At 34.2% G+C, this 26,824-nt stretch overlaps 1 protein-coding gene across 4 annotated transcripts in view; it reads left to right on the top strand.

The window, feature by feature from the left end:
- Positions 1 to 26,792, top strand: part of LOC121379942 — a 61,219-nt gene extending 34,427 nt beyond the window's left edge. For 2 of the 4 annotated variants that reach the window (XM_041508634.1, XM_041508632.1), the window contains exons 15-25: positions 4,853 to 5,221; positions 7,140 to 7,221; positions 8,134 to 8,208; positions 8,652 to 8,720; positions 9,175 to 9,241; positions 9,483 to 9,698; positions 17,355 to 17,756; positions 19,635 to 19,720; positions 21,287 to 21,449; positions 22,646 to 22,743; positions 23,801 to 26,792. In XM_041508634.1, the coding sequence (XP_041364568.1) occupies positions 4,853 to 5,221; positions 7,140 to 7,221; positions 8,134 to 8,208; positions 8,652 to 8,720; positions 9,175 to 9,241; positions 9,483 to 9,698; positions 17,355 to 17,756; positions 19,635 to 19,720; positions 21,287 to 21,449; positions 22,646 to 22,743; positions 23,801 to 23,977 (1,804 nt within the window). In that variant the 3' untranslated portion in view covers positions 23,978 to 26,792. The remainder of the gene's footprint in view (positions 1 to 4,852; positions 5,222 to 7,139; positions 7,222 to 8,133; positions 8,209 to 8,651; positions 8,721 to 9,174; positions 9,242 to 9,482; positions 9,699 to 17,354; positions 17,757 to 19,634; positions 19,721 to 21,286; positions 21,450 to 22,645; positions 22,744 to 23,800) is intronic. The other 2 variants (XM_041508633.1, XM_041508635.1) reach the window with 2 other exon arrangements.
- Positions 26,793 to 26,824: the final 32 nt, after the last annotated feature.

Raw genomic sequence — 26,824 nt, 5'->3', positions numbered from 1 at the left:
TAATTATTGTGGATCAACTTGTGTATGAAGTAGGAAAATATTTATTTTAGATTTCTTCTGAATTTTGGGAAATAATTTTGATACTGTGTGGAAAACAAACAGTAAATTGGATCCTCAAGCATCTATTATAGCAGTGTTCGAGATTAACAGTATCCCAGTATCCCGGGGATACCAGAATTTAACCCTTACGGAAATAACTTATACAAACTTATAAGTGGAATATACTTTACTTATACACCACTTATAAGTGGCCTATAAGTTACCCATATATTGGTATAAGTGAAGTATCAGTGTGTATAAGTATAAGTGAAAAGAATGGTTAACTGATACATCACTGATACTCCACATATATTTCACCTATAAGTGGTTTATCAGTGGTATATGTGAACTGGAATTAGACATTTTTTGTTTGTTTCTATAAGTGAAATATAAGTGAACAATTAGTTTGGAGATAGTCTTTTTGCAAAGGAAATGATGTGTTCCAAATGAATTGGGGAAAAAACTAAGTCCAAAACATTTTCATGGTTATTTTTTAAAAATTCATAACTTCTCACAGGATTTATCAAATTCATTGGGAACAGTGGCTAAACAACCAAACATACATGTAACAGAATTTGATAGTATTTCCAGTAATAATATTTTTTTTTATTAATATTAATATTAATACACATGATGCTATATGATTATAATTATCCCATGCTACCTCCTCACTTAAATAGACCCTCCAGACTCACCACCTGTCAAAATAAATATCTGTAAAATTGTAGTGGCAGGGCAGAGGGGGTGTGTGTGTGTGTGTGTGTGTGTGTGTGTGTGTGTGTGTGTGTGGAGGTGAGTTCCATTTCAGTGTTTATTACAGCATGGATTTATTTTATCTATTAATGGTAATTTGTATTTACATATAAAAAAAGTTAATTAACTGAAAAAAAAGAAAAGAAAAAACCCCCACAAGAAAAACAAAGACAACAACAATGACATCAGGAATTCAGATAGAACAAGGGATTATTATGAGAGGTGCAAAATCCTGAGATTAATAGCCTTGCCATCGTAGGTAGTATGGTGCAACTTCAAAAGGACTTAATTCAGACACCACTGTGTGGGTCTCCAGCCAGTAGGAGGAAACCCAAAGAAGAAAACCAAAATGGCGGCACCTGGACATTTTCTTTGTGCATATGTGTTTAGTTAAGACTATACCTCATGTCCGTGGAACAAGTCTATCATACAGGAAAACTAATTTGGTAAGTATCTGACTACATGTAGCACCTATTTTTTTAATTTTAACAGTTCATGTTTTTCATTTAAAAACCATGCATTACAATCATTGCTGGATTTTCAAATAGACAAAATGGCGGCATTCCTTTGTTTGATAAATTCTCTTTATTTATGTTAATGCATGTGCATAAACATTTCATTTAGTGAATACAACTATACTAAAAGTTCAAACTAGTGCTGATTATAGTTATTTTGTCACATAAAGGTTTAGTGTTGTTGTTTACATTTAAATATTATAAGTAATTAGTAGTAATTAATTAAAATATACTTGTGGTTTCCCTCTGTTACCAACAAATATGATTTTTCTTTCTTTTTTTATGTCAAGGCAAATTTTAAAGTTTTTAAATCCATATGATCAATTAATACCTTGGAAGTATTAATAAGTTTGATCATTGTGACCTGTCCCTCCATGTCCGGTAATGGAGGAACATTTTTGCCATTGTACATTAAAACAGTTCATGTGATAAAACCAACTTGAAAAGCATCATATATATATATATATATATATATGTATTTTGATTAAATGAACTAAAATAATTTATGTAATGTTCATCAACTTCTGCAATTCACAAACACTGGAAGTCTTCAGATATCACCTTACAAAGGGATTACATAGTTCCACTAATTGGGGCAATAAAATGTCTAGGAGAATGGGAGTTATCACCTGATCACTTTGTACCTGTCTTATAAAAAGGATGTGTATCTCTACTTCTGGCAGACTGGGAGTAATTAATTTACTTCACACAGTGATAATTAAAAGCCCATGGGAAATGGGGGGCAGTTGTAATGACTGACATTTTAAACATTAGCATGAAAAATATTTGTTAGCTTTTATGTTTGCTTAATACACATATTAATTTTTATAAGCCCAATCATTGCATGTTAATATCAATTACAGTAAACTTTTCTAAAGTCAAAATACCTATTGTTTGTTCAGAAAAATAAAGATGCTACAGAGAACACCAAAAGAAAAACCTAGTGTCGTCATATTTTTTACAAAATGCACAATTAAAATGGATGTTTTCATTTATTCACCAGTTATCTCCAGATATATACATGTTGTAATGGTTCATGTACTGAACAAATCAGCCTGACTGTTGTTTTATTAAAGTTGATCATCCCAGCTTTAATATCCTCAACATGCACATACAAATACACAAAACTTTACCATTTGGATTATGGAAACCTATATAATCAGTTGAATCAGAGAAATTTATAAACAGTTATTTGCATGATTCTTTCTAGTAGTTTCCAAAACTTAAGAGATTAAAAATATATGTATATACATGTATGTATTTTATTTTCTGGTTTCTTCTTAATTAAAATTAAAGTTCAACATTGAATATTTCAAAGTCTGTTTTAATACAAAAATTAACGTTTATCCTAGATATTTGATTGAATATTTTTTTAAACAATTATTTTTAGAAGTAAAATTGAAAATTTAACTGAAAGTTTGTTTTTCCTGAAGTTTTGATTCCCCACATCTGAAACTTGTTAGGCTATGATTCTCTAACTTAGTCTTTAAAAACTAATAGAAAGAACTAAATGTTTACATTAAACAATTACTAATTACACTGTACATGTACATAGCAGATCTATCCAGACTATATAAAATATTTTTTTCTTTTAAATTGTTTTGCAGAATCCCATCTGAATGTTGGATGACATATATCAAGATGGCACTGAACAGGACATAACTGAAGAAAAGGGATGTGAGAGAATCCAATCTAACATTTAAAAATAAATATACACTTATATTATTTATCAAATATTTCTTTGTATATACTGTTCAGATATATTAGTGGGTCACTTCGGGAAGAATGAAACACCACTTTGTTAAGACTATTGTGCTTCAATTTTTATGTCTTGCTGACAGTTTACAGATTTTTTGTAAAATATCAGTGAATCACTAATACTTCACTTATACAGCAATGTTTGTAAATATCAGTGAATCACTTATACTTCACTTGTACAGCATTTTTTGTAAAATATCAGTGAATGACTTATACTTCACTTATATATACAGCAATGTTTGTAAATATCTGTGAATCACTCATACTTCACTTATATTTCACTTATACTTCACTTATACAGCATTTTCTGTAAAATATCAGTGAATCACTTATACTTCACTCATACAGCAATGTTTGTAAATATTAGTGAATCACTTATACTTCACTTATACAGCAGTTTCTGTTAAATATCAGTGAATCACTTATACTTCACTCATACAGCAATGTTTGTAAATATCAGTGAATCACTTATACTTCACCTATACTTCACTTATAAGTCACTTATATATAATTATATATCTAACACTTCTGTTAAATATAAGCGAATCACTTACACTTCACTTATATATATGGTTAACACTTCACTTATACGTCACATATACTTTGCATAAGTGATACCTCATTTGCATACAAAATCCTAATCGTTTACTTATAAGTCACTTATACTTCAAAAGTATTATCGACTTATACTTCACTTATGAGTGAAAAATATGTCATTTTGGTAAGGGAATTTTGGATACCAGACTTCAAGAACCCAGTATCCCACTGGGATACCATATAAGGTTTTTTTTTTTTTAATCCTGCATTTTTATTTTTTGCTGAAACAGTGAAAGTCGTCATTTACTGGTGAAGTTAAGTAACAGTATTTTTTAGCTCTTACTCAGTCTAATGATATGCTGTAACAATATCTCCCCCAACTCGTACTGTCTAATGCTGGGAACCGCTAAATCACTATTGTTCTTGTTGGATGTTTCCTCCCTTCAAATTTTATTTGAGATATTAATCTGCAGTATTGAACAGATTACTGCTAAATATTAATTTATGTCAATATTACGCAAAAATAGATGCAGCAAATCTTTTTGCCAATTCCGTTTGATTGCGAATTTCATGAATTCTGCGATTTTGATTGCAGTGTAGCAATAGATTGGGAACGAGAACGGTGTCGTCCAAATTTGTTATGATGTTATTTATGAATTTCATTTAAGTGGGATACTAAATTCTCAGGTGGGATACCAGATTTTGAATTGTTAGTATCCAACTGGGATACTGCCCAAAACTTTTAATCTCGAACAGTGATTATAGTGATGAGGTTAATTTGTTTTATCTGGAGTAGAACTTGTATTATGTGAGGCTCTTCCTTATAAAGAATTACAATATTATTACTCATGTATGTTTTGTTATAGTCATTAGTATTATTATAAATTTAACAATGGAAATTGTTGTATGCTGTTGGTGGGCCAGTGGTCGACCATCAATGACATCATCATTTACCCACTGTCAATTTAGACTGGGAGCCAATATTGGTTCACTGGTTGCTGTATTCACACGTGTTGGTTGTCCATTGTACCACTATTAGCTGGGCCATCCATCATACTATTTGCAAAATGGCATCATAACTATTAGTAGTTTCTTGCTCTTAATTACCAATATTGGTACAGCAATGAATTCTGACTGCAACCCCTCCGGTCAAAATCAACTGTGGACCAGCATACTGTTGCTATGTCGGATTGTAATGTGGAAGTCTGGCATAGGAATTTGTTCCTTTTTTAAATTATTTATTATTTCAGAGAAGCTGAACTTATGGAATCACACAATACATCACCAGTGCTTCCATACAAACCTCAGATATTTAGCTACATGTCGCTGAACAGAGAGACTGGCGATCGAAACAGTTGTGTGTGTAAACCTGCCACTCACTGTGTAGAACCCAGTCCCCCAAAAAGCAACAGTTTGAAACTGTCGTCCGCTGGTAGTCTGTACGCACTGTACAATGCTGGAAGCACCCAAGATGAGATTATGAGACAGCATTTGAGTCCATCATTACCACAGATTTGCAAAAAAATGCATGATAGCTTATTTTCAACATCCCTTGATGAAACAGATGATTCTAGTGATGAGGATGAGAAAGGTTTCAGTGAGCAGCAACAGAAACAGTGGTACGCATTTCTTAACAGTCGCTCAACATATTGTTCAGAAGAATTAAGCTACCTTCACATATACAAGGATAAGTATCCAATCATGCAGGATATGCATTCAGAAATGGGATAGAAACTATCGGATATAGTGTACGATTATAAATGCATTACACTTACGGCAACAGGTCTTTTCAAACAAAATAGCATCTGAAGCTGTTTTTGTCAACCTGGCATTCGATTTCATTTGCTACACAAGTTACAGAAATAATCATTTGGACGTGTGTGAACATCTCCATCATTGAAAACAATAGTTAGCAATCGTTATCCGGGTCTGTATCCATGTATATGTGACCACAGCTTTACCGGGTGCTCAGTTTTCATTCCATATGTTAATATTGCTTTCCACATATCTTTGGGGGTTTTTGGGGGACAATTTTCATTATGCATGCATATATGTTATTAGCTAGGGATATGTGGTATTATCGGTATATCAATATATTATAATTAAAAGGGTAAATAATATATATATTATAATACACCCTACCTGTACTGATACACTTGGTAGTTTGTGTGTGTCATGTTCAATGTTAGTCATAAACCCCTATCACTTGGATTTGACAGGTGTTCTTAACTGCTCAAAGATGTGATAAAAGGAAAGGCCTGACATTATTAAATACAAGTTTCTCTTGTTTAACGACACCACTGAGCACATTGATTTATTAATCATTGGCCATTGGATGTCAAACTTTTAATCATTTTTGACTCGGAAGTCTTAGAGGAAATCTGCTATATATTTTTAGTAGCAGCAAAGGGCCTTTACATGTACTTTATCAGACAGGACAGCATAGCACATACCATGGCCTTTGATATACCTGTCATGGTGCACTGTCTGGTAATCAGAAAATGGGTCCACTGAGGTGGGACATTATTAAGTGAGCTTTATAGTACCACAGTGATGCATATATTTCATATTTTAAACGGTAAACTTCAAATTGTATCATGTGTTTTGTTTGTTTTGTTACCTGCCTTACACTCAAAATTGATTCATGATTCAATAAATAATATATCATGATACATTTTGTAATACAAGAAACCCACATCGCTATATAAATTCTTGTAAGGCCCAGCCCTAATTGTAATTTTAAAAATGCTAATATAAATGTGATTTTTGTATTGTGTCCATAACTTAAATATAGTTGAATCCCATTGGCTCGATCCCCACTGGTGCTCGAGAAAATGTTCGACCCATCGGGCCGCTTAACAAACAACATGATAAGTGTGCATGGCTATTGTTGCAATTCCCTGATTCATCTACATGTATACTTCGTTCCGCCTAAATAATTAATCCGAAGGTTGTAATAACCAACTGCGCAAGTGCAGCAGTTGTTGATCCTGTTTGGTAGTTTACCATTTGATATTTGAAGGATCACCAGTTTGATGGAAATATAGCTATTAACACAGATGGACCGATAATTTAGTTCGAGCGAAGGCTTACAGTCAACCCTGGACGTGTTCGACCCAACAACAGTTAATATAAGTGTTTACCGAACAAAAAACTTGGGACCTTGTTTTTGGTTTGAGTGTTGCGGTGTGTTCGAGCCAACGAGATTCTACTGTATTAGTAAGTTAAAAATGTTAGTTTACTTTTGACTAAACCTATGAAAACACAAAAAGTATGGATTGTGAGTTTAGCATTGGGTTGTGATTTGTGAAATGGTTATATATATACTAGTGATTTAAATTGTTTTGCAAAACCAAAATTTCCTCTATATATATTTATATACACATAAAAATTCTATATATAAGCTATATTTTCTGATTTGAATAGCTTATAGACACATTTTATATGGTTATTGTTTATCATGTACTCTGTATTAAAGATTGCAGTTTTGTAATATGATGATTTCACTTAAGGTTTTTCTTTTTCTACACGCTACAGGTCCAAACCTGACCCGACATGGTATGGAGGTAAAGGCAGTGTTAAAAATCTGGTCAATGTCTTTCAGGATCACGTTGAAGATGTAAGATAATTCAATTTACTACAGTTTTACGTAGTATAATTTTATTCCGTAGATATTAATATACAAACTGGCCATGTGCTGGCTGACACTTTACGGTCATGGTAATGAGTGTAGTGTCATTTGAGATTTGGCCCTGTGTTTATAAAGCTTAAAAATCTCGACCTAGTCAGTCAGGTCTGAGCTGCTGCATGCAATTTGTAAGATGTTGGCATGACATTAAAAACATGGAAGTGCAAGTCCAATCCTCAAATAATTTATAAGCATGGAGCTATAGGGCTTTCTCCAGAGCTGTGAAAAGACACAATATGAGGATCATAATTATATGTAGCTACTCCTTAAACATTCCTGGAAAAACCCTTGCAAAAACATTGAGATACCGTATTAATAATTGATAAGATTAGAAGGACAGATATGTTGTTAATTGCTATCTTAAAATTGGTTGCACATTCACGAGTTACAATCTCATTAAAGAGTATGTGTAATGTAATTACAAACTTTCAGCTATATTATAAGATTCACTTGATGTACCTAAAACAAACTTGATGTTATCCTTTGAAGCATATGAGATGTCATTCCAACACCAGATCATGACAAAGATGAAAGGTTTATCTAGAATTTCAACAATTTGAGTTTTGTTGGTAAAACATATGTATAAGAATTTTATTTTAAACAAATTCTGTTTATCAGTGTAGTAAGTAAAAAAATATTTTTAATTTGCTGGAATATACAATATTATACCACTTTTTGACTGTTATGGATGAAGCCTGTCTTTCATAAATTCACAAAAAAATAAAAAACAGTTGTTATAAATTCAAAATGTTTATCATGGCAAATCTGATTGGATCTTTGATACAAATGTGCTGCATTGTAATTGTGCACTGAATAATTAAACCCATGTTATTTTGACAACAGCATCTCTACCAGCAGTCGGTTCTCCAAGGAGTATTAGCATCATGTCCTACCAAACATGACAGTGGTGACCAAAAGGTAAGCACAGAGACAGTTGTTTGTATACATCACTGACTCGGTGAGCAGTTTGCTTTATATAGTCAAAACTGTCAGGTGCCACGATATGACATTCACAGATTGTTTTCATTGATTTTTAGTTTTGACATTCACATGTAAGTAATTGCATAACAGTTATGCTCTTTCAGTGGGTTAAAATTTAAAATCTTCTCAATGGCAAAATATCATCTTCCAGACATTTTAATGAATTATGTCATCATTTGCCTTAATTTAGACCTTCCAGACTTCTCAAAACAAAACCCAAGTGCTTTAAATATTCATCTTTTGCAGTCCATGTATTTTTATATTTTAATATTATTTTGAAATTTCAATGTTTTAACTAGAGCTTTGAGTACAAATGCATTGGATAAATATATTAAATCTGTTATCTTTATTAAAAATATGTACAATGGTATCTCTTTCAGCACATGTTTCACGAAAAAATGTTTGCACCAAATGATTTCACAAAGAACAATATTGAGGACCAAATGAACGTAAGCACACCTATGAATAATGGCAGTATGTTTTATATTTATATCAGTCAGAGATGACAGTGGGCTTTTCTGTTGTAACCTTTGTTAGACTAAGCCCCAGCCATGTAAGAGTTAAAGTTTGTTATGTTTTAATTACACCACCATTGGCTATATTGGATGTCAGACATTTTATATTTGTGTATTTTAGGCCGCTGCATGCATTATGAAATCATATATGATAAAAGGACTTATCTTAGTGAGATTAATTTCTGAAGGAAATTACTGAAGACTAAATTGTACTGTGTGTGTTATATAGGACACATGAAGAATTGTTTAGGTTCTGATATTTTTGTATCAAAGAAAATGTTGCCTTGTATATACATGTATATGTAATAATATAGGACTTTCAATGTACAAATGTATGCTTAGCCACATTAGCATGAAAATTATAATAATTGTTTTGTTTTTTTTACAGGAAATGGATCTAGCATCAGACGAAATGTCTAAACAGCCTGAAGCACTAACAAAATCATTTGCTGAAGGTTTGTATTTTATGATACACATGTATGTGTTAACATCCAGTAGAGGTGTTTTTCCTGAATTTTTGTTTTACTCAATGTACTTGTATATAACAGTGGCAAATGTTTTTTATTTATGATCAATGAACTCCAAAAATCATAATCCAGTGGAAATGTTTTAGAATTTTATAACGAACATTATTAAATTTCATCTATTTATTTACTGAGGTTTTTTTTTATTTCTCTTCTTTTTTCTTTTTTTTAGAAAAAAGTAAAGAAATTGAGTTTCCATATTACCTTTCTGGATCTTTTGAGTGTTCAATGGAACATGAATCAGACATGGCCTGCCAAACAGAGAGTGATCTGTATGCAACATGCACAGATATGGACTCTGCCAATGACAGCTCAGCAGACGCCCAGTCAGAATGTCCTGATCTGACCATTGTAACAAACACCACAGCCACTCCCACCTCAAGTACAGGTTAAGCTGTGTTTCTGTGTCTTCATTCCATGTATTGTTATGTTCATCAAAATTAAAACACAAACAACAACAACAACAACAATAATAATAATAATAATGGTGACCGAAATTGTGGCTTGGAAGGATAGGGGAAGGCGAGTAAGGTTGGGAAGAAAAATCTTAATTTAAAAAAATAAAAGTGACAGGTATAAAGCATCAGATTCTGCAAATGTCATTTAAATATGGGAAACGGCTCAAAATTGCTATAGTGCCAGATGTCATTGTTAAAGGAACATCTGTCAAAGGAAGTATCCAGTAGTTAGTACTTTGTACTTTGTTTTGACACTTCAGTACACATTATATATTAACATGGGGGTGACACTTTGACCATTGTCACGGGGATTCTATAATACCCGTAACTGAATAAAATACGATTATCAAAATATCTCTCCTAACTATATCTATTAGATCTCTCTGTAACAGGTGGTTAAACCCTAGTATGGCTCGTCTAGGTATGATCAGAGATACGATCTTATATAAAGTATATATTATTATAGCACGTTTAGCTCACTAGAAACACAACAAAACACAATACACTTTGGAATCTGTATTATCCTACGCTGACAAATGTACAGCCGTAGTAGTTAATTAATAACAGCAATAATACAACCCAGAACTGATCACTTAATTAGTTAATCTCTAGGTGTCTAGTTACACAATATGCGAATCACTTCACCGTTACACCACACCCACACGTGTGATAATTGAGAAACGCTTCCAGGAGAAGTTAATTAATAAAGGAATTGCAACACCATTCCTAACTGGTTAATTTTTAATTAACCCTTACTACTCGTTCAGTAACGTGTGATAATTGAGAAACGCTTCTTGGGGAACTTAATTAATAAAGGAATTACAGCTCTATTCCTAACGGGTTAATTTTTAATTAACCCTTAACTACTCTTTCAGTAATCTTGTAACACAGAATTAATACTGGTACCGATCACAATAAAGACAATAACCTACAGTTTACCTAGGTCCTCTAGGATGACTGGCTAAGCTTTATATTACCAAATACTCATATAATGTTAGAACAAAAAGTCTACGATTTACTTCGTCAGATGACCGAAGACACTGTCTAAAGAATATTGGTATAATACAGTATCAAAATATTTAAAGTCACATCAATCACATCAAGGTTATACACAGAGCAGAAATTATATTTACCAAAGTCTAAACGGACTAACGTTCCCGGGAAGCTTCCTTTTGCGTTCTCCTCGATATCTCTAAAAACTAGCTATTTATTATAAAATCAGAATTCGCCTGGGGGTACAAGGCAGTACCTCCCCCTATCATCTGATATTTCCAACGCGAACAAGCGGTATTATTTCTCTCTGATCGTCAGACTTACTGACGCCATCGTCGCCAAATCACGGTCGTCGAAACCGCACTCGCAGAGGTATTACGTAACTACTTGCCACATGGCCTCCACAGCTGGACTAAGTGCATATTGGAATGCCCGATCGCGCGAAGTATTACGTAACAAGTTGCCCACCTGGGCTACGTGCAATGAAACTGCACACGGCCCTCTAACACAATAAAAATTTAAGAGCATGTTCCGTCACACACTCCCACCTCAAAAAGGATATTTCCTCTACTCTAGGAATAGGGAAATATACTACATAAAACAAAAAGGTGTGTTAACCGACGCATACGGGTATTTATAACACATGTAATAATAAGGTGACTACCAGTAATCACACTGAGTCTCTGAGTCCCTGGTATACAAATAAAATGTATATAAACAAAACAGAAATAAAGAATGTCAACACATTATCATAACGTTCGACTTCGGGACAGGGCATCAGCGATTACATTGGATGTGCCCTTGATATGTTCAATGGTAATTGGGTATTCTCGCAGAAGAAGACTCCACCTCAAAACTCTCTGGTTGGAGGCTTTCATTAGGATGGTCCAGTCCGTCTTCGTCTTCTTGGAACAGCACAGCTCCAGCACCCACGTCACTGGCACCCACAGCTAGCTTGAAAGGCACTCGGTAGTCTGGTGCTGCCATCACGGGAGACGAGTAGCGCCTCTGCTTGAGACGGTTGAATGACTTCTCGCATTCACCTGACCAATGGAACTTCGTTTCCTTCCTTTTCAACGTCGCACGTTTTCCAGGTTTCCTCCGATAGGCATGCTGTCGAATCGGTATAGCGTTGGGTTCCAAGCGCACATCTTGGCTTAAGGTATTGGTAACCGTTGGAAGGTTCTGACAAATGGAAACATTGTCTTGTTTCAACGTAGTCAACTTTGCTTGCTGGGGGCTCAAGTCTGCTAGAATCTGGCCGTTGGCCAACTTGACCTCTGCAGTCTTGACGTCATCACAGGAAATTGAGTGTCTCTCAATTTGGACCGGTCTCTCTGGAACTATCGGCAGTCTGTCAAAATAACCTTTTAGCAAATTGATGTGACAATACCTACTTTTCCTAACCCTATCAGGAGTGTTTATCACATACCCTGTCTCATTAACCCGTTTGAGCACAACATAGGGCCCGAAATACCTGTTCTGCACAGAACCCCGTTTAATGGGAAGGTACAGCAGCACCTTATCCCCTGGTTTAAATTCCCGACTCCTAGTCTTCCTATCAAACTCTGATTTTATTTTGCTCTGAGCATGGCTCAGTTGCTTCCTAGCTAGTTCGGTCGCCGGCAACCTCCCATCTCTAACTCTCTTATTTATTAATACTCCCTTGTCCACAGTTAACAAGGTAGTGCGAGCTGCCAACAAACTTGGATCAGCCCCCTGCTCTAGAACTAACTCTTGTCTATTACAAGGTGAATCCCTTCTATCAAACACAACTGGTTCAATTCCCCTCTGCGGGAGATCAACAGGTTCCACCACATTTAATTTGTCAGTTGACTTATCTACCATTTTACTGATAACCTCATCCACTCCAATTTCATGGCTCACACACGTATCAGACAAATCACAAATATCCTCTAGGTCCCGTGCTAACCTACTGGCCATAGCCCTAGTCTTTACACACGCAGGATATTTAATCTCATCAACCTCACACTCTTTTATTGGTAAAGTGCTGTCTTTAATTAACAGTTGGTCACATATCGGCTGACAACACTGACTAGTCAAATCATTTCCCAACAAAACTCCTATGTTTTCAACAGGCAAGTCCTTCACAACACCCATAATGACTGGTCCCGTCACAAACTTCGAACACAAGAAAACCTTATGTAACCTGACAACCATATTTTCTCCAGTAACCGAGGTTAAAACCAAACAACGTCCTATGTCTGAATTTTCAATACCAGCTAAACACTCTTGCATGATCAAACTCTGACTACACCCGGTATCTCTATAGATTGATATAGCCTTAGGACTCAATTCTTGTTTCACATCACAAACCATACCAGTGGACACATACGGGTTTACTTTCTCTGCCATGGGACTAACCATTAACTCTCTCGCTAACGGAGCTGACCTCACTAAACCGACCACTTGCGCATTATCGCGTTTCCTTTTAAAACAGTCTCCGATAAGATGGTTATCCTTTTTACAGTAACTGCAATGTGGACGAAAAGTTCGTGCATTGGCTGATAATGCAGGTCTATCCTTACTTTGCCCACCAGGTGCATTCCTTGCCTGACTAGCTGACCAACTAGATGACTCTCCCCGATAGTTACTTTTCCGGGAAAAACCTGGCTGAAATTTCTTCTTATCACCCTGTTGTACAGAGCTACCCTGTACTGCCTGAGCTTTGTGTATTAACACGTAATCCTCTGCCACTATGCCTGCCTCCTCTATCTTTTTGACTTCACGATCCTCTAAGTGAATACGTAAGCTAACTGGTAATTCATTTTTAATGTCCTGTAAGATCAACAACTCCCGTAACTCGGTATATGACTCTACCTGATGAGACACCACCCATTTATCAAACATCCCTGCCTTCTTAGCCACAAACCCACTATAAGACTGACCCTGCGTTTTTCTTAACTCGCTATACCGTAAACGATAATCCTCAGGTCGTAATTCATAAGCCCTCAACACTGCAGCCTTAACTAGGTCGTACTGACTTGCTCGCTCATCACTCATTGAATTATAAGCTATACTAGCCTTCCCCTTAAACTTAGACACGGCTAACAATGTCCACTTAGACTGCAGCCAATTTAGCTGCTTAGCGGCCCGTTCAAAAAGTTGGAAGAACATGTCTACCTCCTGATCGTCAAATACAGGCACTGATCTATAAGCCTCCGACATGTTAAAACCATTTCCTGCCTCACGTCTAACTTCTTCAGTATTCAACTTTAACTCATGTTCCACTTTTAATTTTGCTAACTGGAATTCTCTATCCCTATCTCTCTCTTCTCTCTCTCTCTCTCTCTATCTCTCTCTCTCTCTTCTCTATCCCTCTCTCTATCTTCTCTATCCCTCTCTCTATCTTCTCTATCTCTACCTTCTTTTTCTCTCTCTCTCTCTATCCCTCTCTCTATCTCTCTCTTCTCTCTCTATATCTAATGCACGTTCCTCTCTTTCGTACTCAAGCTTTTTAAAAGCTAATTGTTGTTCCACACTTAACTCATTTATCTCTATCTCTGGAACAATCTCACTGTCTTCCATAGCAGGCCTATCACCAAAAACTTCCTGGATAATAATTGTCTTTATATCACCTAAGGTTTTAGCTGATGTTAAATCAATTTCTCGCTCACCCGCGATTTCAACTAACTCGGCCTTACGTGCTCGCTTAATCTCCACTACACTGAGCGTAGGCCTATCCAGCAAATTCTTATCCATGTTTAGATATGACGCACTTATTATTAATTAATTTTCTAGTGAACAACGTGCTACTTCTGGTTATTTGTAAAAATAATTTATAAAGCCCCCATTTACAAACAATACTTTTTTTAAATATGCATGTCCCGTTTCAGATCCGGGACGAGCGCCCCAATTTTCTACTCCTGTCACGGGGATTCTATAATACCCGTAACTGAATAAAACACGATTATCAAAATATCTCTCCTAACTGTATATGTATTAGATCTCTCTGTAACAGGCGGTTAAACCCTAGTATGGCTCGTCTAGGTATGATCAGAGATACGATCTTATATAAAGTATATATTATTATAGCACGTTTAGCTCACTAGAAACACAACAAAACACAATACACTTTGGAATCTGTATTATCCTACGCTGACAAATGTACAGCCGTAGTAGTTAATTAATAACAGCAATAATACAACCCAGAACTGATCACTTAATTAGTTAATCTCTAGGTGTCTAGTTACACAATATGCGAATCACTTCACCGTTACACCACACCCACACGTGTGATAATTGAGAAACGCTTCCAGGAGAAGTTAATTAATAAAGGAATTGCAACACCATTCCTAACTGGTTAATTTTTAATTAACCCTTACTACTCGTTCAGTAACGTGTGATAATTGAGAAACGCTTCTTGGGGAACTTAATTAATAAAGGAATTACAGCTCTATTCCTAACGGGTTAATTTTTAATTAACCCTTAACTACTCTTTCAGTAATCTTGTAACACAGAATTAATACTGGTACCTATCACAATAAAAACAATAACCTACAGTTTACCTAGGTCCTCTAGGATGACTGGCTAAGCTTTATATTACCAAATACTCATATAATGTTAGAACAAAAAGTCTACGATTTACTTCGTCAGATGACCGAAGACACTGTCTAAAGAATATTGGTATAATACAGTATCAAAATATTTAAAGTCACATCAATCACATCAAGGTTATACACAGAGCAGAAATGATATTTACCAAAGTCCAAACGGACTAACGTTCCCGGGAAGCTTCCTTTTGCGTTCTCCTCGATATCTCTAAAAACTAGCTATTTATTATAAAAATCAGAATTCGCCTGGGGGTACAAGGCAGTACCTCCCCCTATCATCTGATATTTCCAACGCGACCAAGCGGTATTATTTCTCTCTGATCGTCAGACTTACTGACGCCATCGTCGCCAAATCACGGTCGTCGAAACCGCACTCGCAGAGGTATTACGTAACTACTCGCCACATGGCCTCCACAGCTGGACTAAGTGCATATTGGAATGCCCGATCGCGCGAAGTATTACGTAACAAGTTGCCCACCTGGGCTACGTGCAATGAAACTGCACACGGCCCTCTAACACAATAAAAATCGCCACAGGCGAAACAAATTTAAGAGCATGTTCCGTCACAACCATCATCTATTATTTGCTCAGTATGTGTGAAACTGATTTTTGACAATAGTGCATGATCATGCTGTTTCTCCAAGCTAGCTTTTTACTCATTCAATTATCTAAATTACAGGGTTCGTACTGAGTTCGGAAAACCTTGAAAAGTATGAAATTTTGAAAATCTATTTTCCAGACCTGGAAAAAGTATGGAAAAATACCTTTTTTTGTGAGTTAGTTTGGAAAAAGTATGGAAATTCATCTTTAGGACTTGTGTAGAAAATTTCGGTTGTGTGAAAATGGCGGAATCTGTTGACATTTTCTGATCTTGACACTAACATTCATTTGGGAAATCAACATTTACCGAAGATTTGAAGTACGTGCTTGTGCAATGCATATGATAAAAAAATTGAAAATATGGGGAGATGTATTGAGTAACGTGAGTCTTGAAAAAAAATTAATTTTGTCTTGGGAAAAAGTCTGGAAAAGATTTGGAATTTTGTTTGTTTCCAAGGTGTATGAACCCTGAAATTAAGACAAAATTGGGTAAATTTAACTATCAGCACGACATGTAATTGGTGTTGTCGTATCAAATGTTAAATGAGCAAAAAATTGTTATTTAATATTTTTTATTTTGGGTCATAATTCTACCATAACTTAACGGTTATGTCAAATTAATTGTAAGAGAAATAAAAAGCTCCAAAAATATAGGGATGTAAACTTATGTAAATTTGTCTAAAGCTAAGTTAGATGCATTGAAAATTAGTAACATTTATTTAAAATGCATCCATATAAATGCATCTGTTTTACAGCAGAATTCTAGAGGTTTATGTGAAACTAGATTTAATGTAAAAACAGGATTAGCTTGGGGGCAGGATGTTATAAATATAAATATTTAAAAATCATTCTGTTTCGCAGACATGATTATTTTCCCTTATAAAATGTATTTCCACTTTTTAAATATTCCGTTACTGATTTTTATTTTCTGCTGGTTATAATTTTAACGAGTGGGCATCTCTCAGTGCATTAACGTCGCTATGTTCGAGTAAAATCATTTTTTTTTCGGTAAGGTGCACAATCATGTCTGGTTTTGTTGCTAGTGGTAGAGTAATATAATTATTATTATATAGCATTTTTTAAATGATATTTTTGTATGATTGTCATAGGATGTTTTGATAGGCCAGAAGTACCATTTGTGATTTGATATAAGGTACAATCAACACAACACTGAATGCATTCAGTGATATGCCAAAATCTTATCCTGTGTCAACAGTGCAGATGCCACTTTTGTCATTAAACCAACAATATATATCTCACTATATCTTTCTGTGTATGGTACAGTATAAATTAGGATCAATGAGGTTCAACTTTGTAATATACATTTAACTGATAAACCTTGTGCTTACATTGTAAAAATACAGAATATCGTACTTACGAAAACAAAACTGATCATCTGTAAATGTATGCAATTTACAGATTCTATGTCTGAATCTTGCATCAGCGTTGACTCAGTTTTGCTTGATGCATGGATACATGAAGAACTTGAGAGACTTCTACAGGAATTGATAAAGGAACAAGCTGAAAAGTTGAGAGTTGAGAATTTTTCCCCAAAAATGTTTTATCATCTGGATGGAAATAATGAAGAAACTACAAAAGAAATTATAAAAAATTTAGAAGTTTCTGCTTTGGAAGATAAAAATGCTAAAAGACAAAATGTAAATATTGAAGAATGGAACTGTTGTGATACAGTTAATCCAGCTGTCTGTTGTGAATATAATCATGATAATCGAGAATGGGACAATCATTTTGCAACTAAGCTGGATCCTGAGGAGAACACACAAACTGGAAGTGAAATAGCAGATCATCCATATAAAAGATGTAAGATTCTCCTTTATTCATTGGGAAGAAAATACAAAAATAGTCAAAACAAACAGTTGAACCTCATTAATCCCAGTTTATATTTGTAAAGTTAGAAATTTTGCTAATTTTATTTTATTATGTGTATCCGTACATGCATTAAACTGTTGCATTTTGACCATTTTCAAGCATTTATTTAGGCAGTGATGATTAGTGAGGTTTAACTGTCAAAATACATAAATTTTGTTTGTGTATTATTTATTGTTATACTGTAAATTTGAAACTAATCATTACAGTGGAACCCCGTTTATCTGGACTCCAGTTATCCGGACTTCCAGTTCTCCAGACATCCCACCTTACAGACAGTCATATATGATAAGACGAAATGAATTTAGTTATCCGGATATTCAGCTTCCAGTCATAATCCAAAACAAAATGTTGAAAATAAAGGAAATTTGCATCATTTAACTGCATGCTTCTAAAGTAACAAATCTTTTAATATAAACAAAGAAATACATGTAACTGGCACTGTGTGCACCTACTATGAAGACCAGTCAAGTAATCAGCACACACCAAAATGGGTTTCATGCCTTTGTGTGATCAGGCATCGCTGTATTACTGAATATGTTGTAAAACATTAATTGTTTTCATAAGCGTATGAAACCGTGCTGGAGCAAAACCTCAAATTCAGGCAAATTTTTAAAAATTATTTGGGCAAAATGCATAGTGATTTGTTTGCAACCCTATATAGCCGTTTGGCAGTAATACTAATATGAATAAATGTTGTAATTCAGATTTGGGCATTTTCGTTTCATTTGGGCAAAAGCCAGCCTGCCCCCCTACAAAAATGGAAGCCTGTATGCCTCTGATTGTTTATTCTGACTTTAAAAAATATATGTTTGTATTTTTTGTTAATGTTTTTAATTTTATCCAAGGGTGACTACTCTCAATTGATTCAGTTGTACAGAAAAAACATTAAGCTGTCAGTTTTGGGAAAAACCCCATTCTGCACAGATAAATGGGGTTCCACTGTATTAGTGGTTTTAGCATCAACTTTGACATATAAATGAATAAATTATTTTAAAAATAAAATAACTAATTTGTGTACATTTCCTAATTATGTTACTACATGTATTATGAATTTCTTATGTTATATGTTAATATTTTATACTATAATTCTAATTTAGTTTTTTGACAAAACAATATGGAATATGGAACAAAAATACCAATGCTTTACATAAAAAATAAAAGACTTGCTTTTAAAATATGTATTTATAATCTTAAATTACAAGTTACAGTTGTGTATAATGGCAAATGTAACAACAATTCAGAAATATTTATTCATACTCTGTGCTTTCAAAACTTTCAAGGGAACGTCATATCTGTTGATGTCATTTTATATGGGCATGTTGTCTTATTGAGCGTTGCTGTTCATGGACCAAAAATAATTTAAAATAAAGTATGAACTTTTAGTGTTATTATTGGCAAGTACAATTCAAATTTAATTATAAGTATTGTCTGTTATTTCTTTTACGTTCATCTGGGTATGAACAAAACAAATCATCCGCAAACTTTGTGAGAATGGCTTCGCCCATTCACACAGTTTGCGGATGATTTATTTTTGTTCATACCCCGATGAACGCAAAAGAAATAACAGACAATCCTTAAATAATAAGAGGTAGCATTTAGTGAAGTCTTTTTTTAAAAGAGAGAAAAATGAATGATCAGTATAATAACATTTACAAATATAGAGAGAAAAAGAGTGTATATTTTTATAGTGCACATAATACAACTATGATAATGCTATTAATTTGCAATCTTTTTGTTATTATACAAGCTGCAGTATATTTTTAAAAATATCTCATCTCTGTTATGATATAAAATCCATTTTTTCTTCAGCGATGAGAGAGAGTGATGGAAGTTTACTGAAAGAAGTCATGGAGGAATTATCTAGATCACAGGCAAAACGTAAAGCCCGGCAGAGGGTATGTTCCAAATACTGTAACGTGATTGTTATTACTGATATTACCTGTACTTATTGAAATCTTTAAGAAAGATATGGTCCAAAGGGTAGTGATGGGAATCGGTTGGGATTTCATCATTGATCATTGACCAACTGACTTTGAATTATAAGGACCATGTACCTATTGTCGTGTTCACCCTGCAAATGGCTCATTTTACCTTTATTAACTATTTAATATAATGTGTCTTTATGTACACATAAAAAAAACCCCAAACCACTGTATATTTACATTAATGTTATCATCAAAACTAGAGGAACAGTTACAGTAGTCATTTTCCCATACAATCGATTATGAATTTTTATAATCGATCATCACATCGTAAAAGCCAAACCGATAAATGTTTGATTATAATGGATCATTGGAACATCACTTGCAAAAGGTGTACAGTGAAACCCCACCTAACGACCACCCGGGTTCTAAAACTACCCTGCTATAAAGACCAGTATTTTAAATACCAAAATATTTCCTTATTATCTTATAGTAAAAATACTCCCAATATTAAAACCACCCCGCTATTATAGATTATGACAGTAAAGTCAGACCCAGTTGTGGTTTTCAGTACATTTTGACCCTACAAATGACCACAGCATGTACCTGTCATGTGGCACAAGCGACAGACAATAAATAACATGGTAAAATCTTGCCTAGTTGTCCTCACAATGGTGTAAATTACATGTCTTGCTGAAATAAGTAATAAATAATCTTATGTTCATTTATTTGGGAAGACAAAGGTATTATTTTCATACTAGCAATCAGTCTACAAATTAGCATGTCATGGTAATTTCTGGAATGTACTGCGCACAGTCTTTTTATTGTACAACTTGCACACAGGAATGTTGAAGAATAGCAGTGACACAGAGTAACATGATTGTACAAAAGTGAATGTCATACCATTCTAGTATTTTATTTTTCACAAACACTGTCAACAGATGCAACGATTAGCTGCAGTCTTTCATGTGAGCTAGCAGTGAATGCCAGAAAATGCCGGGAGGGTGTAATTTGTGTAATTTGTTCAGACAGTTGTTAATCTCTATTGTGTAATAATTAAGAAAAATAACTGGCCCAAGCTCACAAATAACTAAAGTAGGCTAGGCTTGACACTTGAATATTCTTGCAGTTTCTTGTAAGTATCAATACACTGTCATCACTTACTAATTTTATCAGAGACATTGCTGACGACAACTGCAAAGGAGGGTGGGACGTAAAAAAAAATACACCATCAATATTTATAAAACAATCATCGTTCTAAATATTGGTAATTCGATATTAAGACCACCCTATTATTAAGACCAAGTTTAATAATTCCCGATTGTTTCAACAGCGGAGTTTCACTGCATATACATTTTGTTTTACTGGACAGGTTTATTTGTGATTCCAAGTGCTAAGTCTGTTGACAGATATGTACCTACTTTGAATTGGTTAAGACAATAATTACTTCCAATAATATTCATGACTGTTAATAGAATAATATACAAAACGAAAGCTCCAAATATTTCTTGTGTATTTCCTTTCAAAATTACTTCACAGATTCAAAGGAATGAATTTGACTTACAAGAATACTACATAGATGATGATGACATTGAAAAGAGTGGTTTGAAACTAGATGGTGCTAGACAACAATGGGCAGTGCCAAGACCGGCCTCGGAACCAGGAATGAGTAACAGATCCGAGAAGTCTGTTACATCAAGGAGTATGTAGACTACTAGGAATAGTTAAAAAAGAAGATGTTTTTTGTTTTAACGACACCACTAGAGCACATTGATTTATTCATCATGGGCTATTGGATGTTAAACACATGGTCATTTTAACAGTCTTTCATATACCAGTCGTGGTGCACTGGCTGGGGCAAGAAATAACCTAATGGGCCCACCGATGGGGATCAATCCTAGACCGACTGTGCATCAAGCGAGCGCTTTACCACTAAGCAATGACCCGCCCCACTAGGAATAGTAACTGATTACGGACATTTTGTGTTTGAAACAATCAAAATAACTGCATGTCTTTTTTAAAACATTATTGGTCCTACAATGTTCATAACAGATTTATTAGTCCCTATCGAGGACTATAGGTTTTATCTCAGTCCTTCTGTCTGTCTGTCTGTTTGTCCATCTGTCCCACATATAGTTTTTCACAGTGTCTCAAAATATTAAACTGACATTTTGTGCATACAGGTAGCTTTATTATGTTCTACGAGTTTGACTTTCATGGCAATTTACCCATTTTTAACAGAGTTATGTCCCTTGAACTTAGAAGATATGAAAATTAGTTTTTTAGTTCAACCAACCGGTAGAAAGGTGCTAGAAAAACTGTCTAGCACACATTCCCTAAACAGTAATGCACCCTTTTCATTGGTTAAGTGGTTTCATCATTTAAAAGGTAGACATCCCTTGCCATTTGTTACTATGTCATAGGTAGTATGTGACGTCACGTAATTATGGAACACTGCATGCATTCCTTCTAGTGATGTAATATCAAATCAGCTGTGAGCAGGGTCGTGACGTTATGGTACACAAATAAAATGCAATGAATTTTATAATAATTCTACTAAAATTATAAGTATGATTGAACTAGAAAATATTTTTGGCACTCGTCCTTTTGTAGACTGGAGCTTGAACGCAACAGAAGTAATTTAGTGTATGTTTGTGCCACTTAGTGGATATGCAAATCAAGGGCAGATAAGTATGTTTCTAATCGAGACTGTATTAGTGGACAATGCAAGGGTTTTTAATAGTTTGCCTAGGAAACATTCTCTGCAATATAACACAAGCATGTTCATGTCATATCAAGGGCTGTTAGCAATCTCTTTAGATTTGTCTTTGGGTTGGATGTGCATACTTTTAATATGTATAATTTTAATAGTTAACCTTTTAATTTTTTAATATGCAGATATTCCAAGAACCAGAGAAGTTAGCTGTGGCAATGACCGAGTTACACCAAACATCTGTCCAAAACCAACTATTGCTCGAACACACAGTGAAAGAAAGGTACTGTCAGACACATAACTAACAACAATGCAGTGTGCATGGTAATGTTATGTAGCAAAACTGGAATTAAAAATAAAATTGGTTAAAGGAAACTATAGGCTCTGTTACACATCTGTCATGTTTGTAAAAAAAACAAAATAAAAACCTGACTGTTTTTTAACTGAGATAAAGATTGTGCTTTTTAAAATAAACCATATTATATTATGTGTCTTGACATTGTAAACTATATTTTAGTGCGCGTCAATTTGAGGAGTGCTGGATTGAAATGTACATTCACAACTGATTGATTACTTTTTATACATCAGCAACAAATATATTCGTTTACATACATCACATCTGTTATATAAATTAACAAAATGCAGGCTCATAACAAGTTACAAGGAAATGCATTTGTAAAAACATTGATAGTTTGAGGATAAAATAAAACTAATTCGACTGAATAACAATGGTATTCTAAGCAATGTTGGGCGAAACGTAGCCCAGTGGTAAAGCGCTTGCTTGATGCGCGGTCGGTTTGGGATCAATCCCCGTCTGTGTCCACTGGGCTATTTCTCGCTCCAGCCAGTGCCCCACAACTGGTACATCAAAGGCCGTGGTATGTGCTATCCTGTCTGAGGGATCGTGCATATAAAAGATCCCTTGCTGCTAATCAAAAAGAGTAGCCCATGTAGTGGCGACAGTGGGTTTCCTCTCAAAATCTGTGTGGTCCTTAACCATGTCTGACGCCATATAACCGTAAATAAAATGTGTTGAGTGCGTCGTTAAATAAAACATTTCTTTCTTTCGTTCTAAGTAATGTAATTTTGACAGGTTTTTAGTCCCCTATCAGTCCAATCAGAGAGGATTATATGTTTTACCTCCTTTTGTCCATCCGTCTGTCCTGCACAGTTTTCCAGGTGTTTTTTTTCACAATGCCTTAAGATATTGAGCTGAAATTTGGTGTATAGCTATATCATGTTCTGTTAGAGATGAAGTTTGACTTTCATAGCAATTTAGCAATTGTTTTACAGTTATGGCTGTTGAATTTAAGAGATTTCTCTTTGTTTTTGTTTTTTAGGCCAAACATAAGTCCAAAGGATACACCACAACAGTTACGGTTGCATCAAGTCTAGACAGACCAGGCGAGCATAAGCTGAAACACACAGCAACAGATCTCGACACTGGGGAAATGAAAACCCTTCATGAACAGAGGATCCTCGCTCGTTCTGTCATCTCCACAATCAATCCACATTAAATATATCATTTTATTAACTAATAAGTCGCATTGATGTTCCTGTAAAATTGCATTTGAAAACCAGGGTCTTACAGCTTTAATCATAGCATTTTATTAACTAATACGATGCACAGAGGTTCCAGTAATATTGTATTTGAAATTCAGTGTCTTATATTAATTAATCCACACTTTTTGGGCTAAACATTAATTTTTTTTTTAGCATAGCATTGATTAGAGTACTGGTTCTCACTGTTATAATATTCAAGCTTGGTATAACCATATTACATGAGTCTGTCCATTACTGATGCTGCCAATCGTGCTAGCGACTACCATTTATAATACTAAGTCAGCATTATATAGTCGTGACTTTTACTCCTTTTTTTTTCTGCTTCAATCATGCTGCCGACCACCACTTGCAATAGTCATCAATTATTTATTTTTTTAAGCAGAACCCTTGCATTGGTGAGAATTATGGAAATGCTAATTTTTTAATAAAAAACCCAAACTTTATTATCACTTTTTAACAAATTTGTCAGTCTATATTTTGTGAACTGATCCATTAACGAACGACCAACAATATTTATGCAATACGTCTATATATGTGGTATGGTACCTCCATATAATGTGTTGGTTTTGGTTTTTATTATTATTTTTATTTTATTTTATTATAATTGTTATTAATATTATTTGTAATTTGTTTAGGTTTTGTTTTGGTTTTATAATCATTTAAAGCCTACATTAATCATACAGTAATGATAAGGTGTTATACCCAAATAATATATTTAGGGAATGGCAGAAATGGTATCCTCCCATTTGTTACACATCCCATTTCTAACGCACCTTATAACAACAGGTCATGGTCGAGTGAACTGCAAATCCTGTACCTTCTACCTAGTATGCAATAATGGACTCGCCTTGCTTTTAACAAGACACAAGAACAGAACATATATTCACATTTATTTATTACAAATTATCTATTTACTATGTGATGATAGAGAATCTGTACGTGTAGCTGATGTACTGTAAATTGGAATAATATTGCTCACGGCTTCAGTTATTAACAATTAAGACCGTTTATGAAGTAAAACAATACGCTTGGATTTTTTAGTTTAAAACACGCATTATTTCCCCCGATTTACAGTATGCACATCAATTTAGAAATGCATACATGCATTATGTACCATTGTGATTGGTTTGATGGAATAAAGTTGAATTGGATTGAACAGTTGAATTGGACTAAACTGTTCCACTGTTATAGGGGTTTGCTTAATTAGTCCCCAAGCCGACTGTAAGAACTGAGAATATGCAGGTGTGTAACAAATGGGAGACAACCGCAGAAACACTGGTTGCTTTTTTCTTTGTTTTTTTTAAAACATGTATATTGTACAAACAAATATATAAATGTTTTATATAAACAACAAACAACTGTTTACAACCACTGATTAAATGAAACGAACAACAAATGTAATCAGAAACATTTTATTTCCAAACATGCTAACAATTTGTTGCAAATGCTTACAGAGGACTACTGTAAATATTTGAGGCAGATTGTTGATAACTTATTCATTAACAATATTTATATGTTTTTGATTTTCAAATATACAAACCAATAAATATGAAAATACTCTTGATTCAATAAGGTTCTATGTACATATATTACATATCAAACAATAATATTGTTCCACATATATATGCATGCTGCCACCAGAATAACTGCCATGACATTGCTATGACATTGAAATACATAATTCATATGTTCCGTGATAAAAGCTACAACAACTAACACGGAGAATGGATGCATTCATGCAGTTATATAGTGTAGTTGCCAATCTTAAACTAGCCATCTTATTTACTACTTACATCTGACTTGACAGAAATTTCTTTTTTCAAGCTGAAATTAACAACATGATACTAATGTACATTTTTTCTGTATACCAATTTGAATTATTTAACTTTAGACTAGCCATCTTACATACATCTGGCTAACACAAATTTATATGTATATATATATTTATCTCCAGTCACACTAAAATTAACAGTGTACCAATATCTTACAACCTTTATCATTACACCAATTTCAATTATTTTATTTTGGAGATTTTAGTATACAGGTACCATAGCTGTACATATTTTTAAAAAGTTATTTTGTCATACTTGGCATCATTTTATCCAATACTGCAACGGGTCCTGAATTTCAAAATGAGCGACAATTGCTTTCTATATGTAATTTGATTAGCAAATAGCATTTAACATTTTAGAATTATGTAGTCATCTCTGAAACCTGCGTAACAAACTGCAACACAATACTGAACAAAATGTTCCCTGCTGGTTGGTTTTGGTCAGATGAAGAGGTATATATTAATTGCATATGTTTTACTGAAATGCATTTTAATTTAAGCAAAATAATAGCATGTAGATATGATAGGGTTTTATTATTTGTCTTCAGGCAACTGCCAGTTTTATCTGTTGGTTTATGGGCACGTTAACGTGAGGTTTTTTTTTTTTTTTTTTCATTCTCATTTTCCCATTTCGAAAAAATGGCTTATTAATTAAGAATTATATTTCACTAACCTTTAACAGATGTACAATGCATATATTTTCACAATGTTAATAATGTAATTGTTACAATACTAATAGCTTAATGGTACTTTTCTCGTTGTATTTTTCTTCTCTTCAAATAACAGTTAAAAGGACTAAAGCTAAAGCACTTAGTTCATCCATGTTTCTGCTTTAAAAGAATTGTGATCTTTAAACCAACAGTTAAAACTGGTTGTAATTACTTTATATATGGTACTAAGTTGTATTTTATTGCATAATAAATAGCTATTCTGTTGGGGTTTTTCTCTTTTTACAGTTTATGAATGCACT

The sequence above is a fragment of the Gigantopelta aegis genome, chromosome 8 (genome assembly GCF_016097555.1).
Source record: "Gigantopelta aegis isolate Gae_Host chromosome 8, Gae_host_genome, whole genome shotgun sequence".
NCBI lineage: Eukaryota > Metazoa > Mollusca > Gastropoda > Neomphalida > Peltospiridae > Gigantopelta > Gigantopelta aegis.
The sequence above is the reverse complement of the archived record's forward strand: the minus strand, read 5'-3'. Positions and strand labels throughout refer to the sequence as shown.